This window comes from Pongo abelii, chromosome Y, assembly GCF_028885655.2.
Source record: "Pongo abelii isolate AG06213 chromosome Y, NHGRI_mPonAbe1-v2.0_pri, whole genome shotgun sequence".
In the NCBI taxonomy this organism is placed as follows: Eukaryota; Metazoa; Chordata; class Mammalia; order Primates; family Hominidae; genus Pongo; species Pongo abelii.
The window spans coordinates 52,306,920-52,312,762 of record NC_072009.2 but is presented as its reverse complement, the minus strand read 5'-3'; the positions used below and the strand labels follow the sequence as shown (position 1 = coordinate 52,312,762).

The 5,843-nt window shown below is 40.6% G+C and overlaps 1 protein-coding gene across 1 annotated transcript; it reads left to right on the top strand.

The window, feature by feature from the left end:
- Positions 1 to 3,050: 3,050 nt before the first annotated feature.
- LOC129053357 (testis-specific chromodomain protein Y 1-like) lies at positions 3,051 to 5,074 on the top strand. The gene has a single exon (XM_054545389.2). The coding sequence runs from the start codon at positions 3,051 to 3,053 to the stop codon at positions 4,854 to 4,856; it is 1,806 nt and encodes a 601-aa protein (XP_054401364.1). The 3' UTR covers positions 4,857 to 5,074.
- The last annotated feature ends 769 nt before the right edge of the window (positions 5,075 to 5,843 follow it).

Genomic DNA, 5,843 nt, shown 5'->3' with positions numbered 1-5,843 from the left:
AACAGAAAAAATAAAAAAGTGGCATGGACCAGAACAACTAGAAGTTTTTCAAACAATACCAGAAGATGAACTTCTATATCTACCAAGCCCAACTTTTCTAAGAATGCTCCTAAAACTCTAGTGTCTGACCAACACCACAAATTCAAAAGCAGCCAGTTATGAGCTGCCAGCCAGAATGTTGGCAGTAATCCAGGGTCACACCTGTCCGACCCAAAGAATATGGAGCTACTATATTCAACTATCAAGAAAGACACTTGCCCCTTACAGCCCTATTCACAACAAGAACACAGTGAGTGGCATTCAGAAACTCAAGAATCTGGACCCTATTGCAGCAGATCAGCAGGATACAGTGGTCTTCAAGGAGGGGGAAGGGATGCTCATCAGGGCTTTATCAGATCCCAGGGCAGGATAGTGTGGAATAGAGAACAAGACCCAGATTCACCCACTATTTTCTCAGAAGTCTGGCTCAGTTACTGCTTCCATGGTTGCAGACTCAGCTACCAAAAAAGGTATAGTGGTATTAATGGGCCTATTAGCAGCCAATGGAGAAACAGACATGCATACATCAGCTGCAAGAGTGAAAGATGGGCAAAGAAATTTTACTGACAATGGCAGAGACCAGCCTTTTATCAAGAAGATGTAATTCACCAGAGGGCTAACAGAAAATGTCAGCACATACAGATATATTGCCGTGAAGAAAGAGTACAGATTCACCCAGATGTTGCTATAAACTAGATCGACATAAAAAAATGCACTGAATATAGAAGTAATTAAAGAAATGGTTAATGCTCTGAATAGGACTGCTGTGGGTGGGAGGAAGCTTGTGCTGTTCAGTGCACGTGGAAGTGTCCTTTGCTGTGGCCTCGATTTTGGGTACTTTCTGAAGTATTTAAAGGACAGAAACAGAACAAGCCTTGAAATGGTGAACACCATCAAGAAATTTGTGAACAATTTCAATCAATTTTAAAAGCCTATTTTTGTATCAGTCAGTGGCCCATCCTTTGGAATAGGTGCATCCACACTGCCTCTTTGTGATTTCTTCCGAACTAATGCAAAGGCTTGGTTTCAAACCCCTTATATGACATCTGGACAGAGTCCAGATGGCTGTTGTGTTACTTTAGATCCTACTTGAACTTTGCAACATCCAGCCTCCTTAATTATTGTGACCATGAGACATTACTTCATCCTTTGATTGGTCCCAGCCCAAGGTCTCAGGCCAAGCTGTCACTTCAGCTCCTTTCTTGGTCCAGGGCCAAGTTCCAAGGCTGAGACTTGTAGCTTCTACAAATCATGACTTCAGCTCCAGGTGAATCCAAGGCCAAGTTTCAGGGCCAAGCCAAATAACGCTTACCCCAAGAACACTAAGTACATTCCTTTACTTCTCTGCCTTTAGAAACTGTAAAGCACAGTCTTATAGTAGGTAAACCAATCACATTCCACCCCCACTGTGAGGAGTTTTTTTACTTTCACTTTTAAAAGTTTTGATTCAACCTTTTTGCATCTGTCCTCTTTAATTTTCTTGGCCATGAGACAAAGAACTCTGTGTGATACCTCACATTTAGAGATTTCTAGATTGTAGTGGGCTAATGAGACCACAATGATTTAAGTCTGGGAATTGAGCTATGGGATGCATCAGCCTTGTGAGACCAACTGACAAACTGTCCCCACACTGTGATACCCACCCTTGGGGGCAGTCAACCATATATTGGTCACCAACAGAGTCTGAAAAGGGGCAAGGCAGATTGATATGGCCTAGAAACCTGAGGGACACCATCAAGGAGCCATACATATGCATTTTGGAAGTTCGAAGGAAGAGACAAAAGATCATGGAGACTATTTAACAAAATAGTCATAAAGAATGCAACAATTTAAGACAATAAATAAGCACCCAAGTAGCTCAACAGACTTCAAGTAAAAAAAACTCGAAGAAACAAACTAAAACTTACCTGATAATTAAACTGTCTAAAACAAATACAAAGGGAATCCTGAGGATTTTCAAAGGAAGGAGAGGAAGTAGCTAGTCATGTAAAAGGGACCCTAAAAATAGCCAGTGAATCGCTTATCTGAAAAACCACTGAAAAGCAGTAGATTACTCACCTGAAAACTAAGATGATAGAACGTAGTAGACTAATATGTTCCAAGTGATGTCAGAAAAAACTGTCAAACCTAAACCTTATAATCCACCAAATTGTCCATCGAAGGTGAGCGACACATTATGACATTCCCACACAAAAGCTGGCACCCTTTACAAGTAGACTACCCTTTAAGAAATGTCTCATGGAGTACTTCAGGGCAGAATGGACAGACATTCAAAAGCAGTATGAACAAACAAAGGTTAAGGTAAAGATAAATACATGTACAAATATATAAGATATAATATTTGGCCAGGCACGGTGGCTCATACCTGTAATCCCAGCACTTTGGGAGGTTGAGGTGTGTGGATCACGAGGTCAGGAGATCGAGACAATCCTGGCTAACACGGTGAAACCCAGTCTCTCCTAAAAGTACAAAAAATTCGACAGGCAAGGTGGCAGGCGCCTGTAGTCTCAGCTACTTGGGAGGCTGACACAGGAGAATGGCATGAATCCGGGAGATGGAGCTTTCAATGAGCCAAGATAGCACCACTGAGCTCCAGCCTGGGTGACAGGGTGAGACTCCATCTCAAAAAGAAAAAAAAAAACAATTAACAACATGCACTTCCACAAGTTGTTCTCCACGTACCTTAAAACACAAATATATTTAATAAAAAAACTACCTCTAATTTGTGTTTTTGACATAAACTGAATAAAGGTATAATTTTGAGGACTCAATAAGTGAAATAGTGGAGGTACATTATACAGGAGTGAAGGTTTTATATGTTACTGAAGACAAGCTAGTGTAACTTTAAAAATGTTAGAAGAATAGAATCTTCCATACAATCGTCATAGCAACCACAATTAAACAAACAAACACAAAAGAGTAACAAGCAGAAAGAAAGCTTTCTGTTCTACAACAGAAGGTTGTGGCTGTGGATTTACCTACTCTCACCTGAGGCTACTGAGCAAGCTATCATGTACCATAGCATAGCCGCTATTTCACACAATTTTCACTACACCAGTGGTGACGAAACAGAAGAGGTTCATCCATATGCAGAACCTGGTGAAGAACTGGAGGCAGAAAGGAGTGGCTATGTGGAGACACAATTGAAACAAAGTTGGCACAGCAACTGCTCCAATCCTGTGTCTTTCCTCATCGCTTCCCAGGAGTTTGAGGTTGAAAGTATTGTTGACAAAAGACGAGACAAAAACGGGAATACAGAGTATTTGATTCGGTGGAAAGGTTACGACCAACAGGATGACACTTGGGAACCAGAGCAGCACCTCAGGAACTGTGAAAAATGTATACTTGATTTTAATAGACGACAGACTGAAAAACAGAAAAAACTGACATGGACTAGAACCAGTAGAATTTTTACAAACAATGCCAGAAGAAGAACTTCTAGATCTACAAAAGCGAGCTATTCTAAGAACTCTCCTAAAACGCAAGTGACGGATAGACACCACAGATCCAAAAACAGCAAGTTATTTGCTGCCAGCAAGATCGTTAGGAGAAAGGCAGCTTCACTTTTCTCCGACACACAGAATATGGAGAAAATAAATTCAACTATCAAGACCCTTGCACCTAAAAGCCCCTTTAACGACAAGAAAACTGTGAGTGGCTTTCAGAAACTTGAGAAACTGTACCCTATTGCAGCAGATCAGCAGGACACGGTGGTCTTCGAGGTGACAGAAGGGAAACTCCTCCAGGACCCTTTGTCACGTCCTGGTGCAGAACAGCCTGGCGTAGAGAACAAGACTCAGATACACCCACCAATGTCGCAGATGTCTGGCTCAGTTACCGCTTCAATGGCCACAGGTTCAGCTACCCAAAAAGGTATAGTGGTATTAGTAGACCCATTAGCAGCCAATGGAACAACAGACATGCATACCTCAGTTCCAAGAGTGAAAGGTGGGCAAAGAAATATTACTGATGACAGCAGAGACCAGCCTTTTATCAAGAAGATGTACTTTACCATAAAGCTAACAGAAAGTGCCAGCACATACAGAGACATTGTAGTGAAGAAAGAGGATGGATTCACCCAGATAGTGCTATCAACTAGATCCACAGAAAGAAATGCACTGAATACAGAAGTAATTAAAGAAATAGTTAATGCTCTTAATAACGCTGCTGTGGATGACAGCAAGCTCGTGCTGTTCAGTGCAGCTGGAAGTGTCTTTTGCTGCGGTCTTGATTTTGGGTACTTTGTGAAGCGCTTAAGGAACGACAGAAACAGAGCAAGCCTTGAAATGGTGGATACCATCAAGAACTTTGTGAATACTTTTATTCAATTTAAAAAGCCTATTGTTGTATCAGTCAATGGCCCTGCCATTGGACTAGGTGCATCCATCCTGCCCCTTTGTGATCTCGTGTGGGCTAATGAAAAGGCTTGGTTCCAAACCCCTTATATGACCTTTGGACAGAGTCCAGATGGCTGTTCAACTATTACATTTCAAAAAATGATGGGTAAAGCATCTGCCAATGAAATGTTATTTGCTGGGCGAAAGCTGACAGCACGGGAGGCATGTGCCAAAGGCCTGGTCTCTCAGTTATTTTTGAGTGGAACTTTCACCCAAGAGGTTATGATTCAAATTAAGGAGCTTGCCTCATATAATCAAATTGTACTGGAAGAATCTAAGGCCCTTGTTCACTCTAATATTAAGTTGGAGTTGGAACAGGCCAATGAGAGAGAGTGTGAGGTGCTGAGGAAGATCTGGAGCTCAGCCCAAGGGACAGAATCCATGTTAAAGTATGTTGAAAATAAAACTGATGAGTTTTAGTTGTCAGTCTGACTGCTCAGGACACGAGAACTAAGCTGAACCAAATGCATCATGAGTTGCAAGATGCCCTAATCCATCTTCATAGCCCAAAACAGTTTCACCCATAGCTAAGGCTTGGAAACACAACCGGAAATGCCCAAGCCAGGTATTTAAATTATTACATCATTTTTGAGCACTGCAGCTTTAAAAGAAGTAATAAAACAGCTTGTTTGCCCAGATGTGGTTATTTTACGCTCACATAAGCCCAAATATAAAAGCAGACTGTTGGGTACTAGATTCTTCTTGGAAGCCCTAATGTGTATCTATGGCTACTACTATATATAAGACCAGAGTTGTGATTTATTGGATGTTTTTGACAGAGAATCATGTAATAATGTTGATTTTTCTTACTTTTACATGCTAGAATACCTCTACTGGGTTATAAGGCAGCCTCAGCTTCCATCCCAGAAGGACACAAAACGGTATGAGATGGTGCCCTTGACTTTACAGTGGCACAGGCACTTCAGAGACACACAATTATAAATTAAAAGACTTTTCTTTTAGAATAAATATTTCTGGCACAAAATTCACTGGAGATCATTCTCCTAAACTGAACATATGACTAGAATTTGTGGTGAGGTATCACTTGATTTTATTTTCCTTTATAAATGTCTAGTTCTTACCCAGTTGACAAAAGAAAACTTTATCTCTCTTTAGAGAATAAAACTTTAGTAAAACTTGTTGCACCGTACTGGTGAATTATGGAATCATTTTTGTGGAAATATCCAGGTTCTAATGTTTGTAATGTGCAGATTTATGTTACCTTAGAGTGTGCTCTAGTTAATAAGTTAAAATTCTGGACACATTATTAAAGGCAGAAACTTCTTTCAAAACAAAGACACCTACACTCTGTATGGCCTTTAAAATTATCAGTGTCTCTTTTTATGAGCACAAAAATTTCTAGAACACTGCATGTGTTCAGTTACCCAAAAGCTCTATGAATACTGT

Excerpts from the sequence above, each read along its gene's own strand:
- LOC129053357 (XM_054545389.2), top strand. The coding sequence starts at position 3,051 with ATGTACCATAGCATAGCCGCTATTTCACACAATTTTCACTACACCAGT.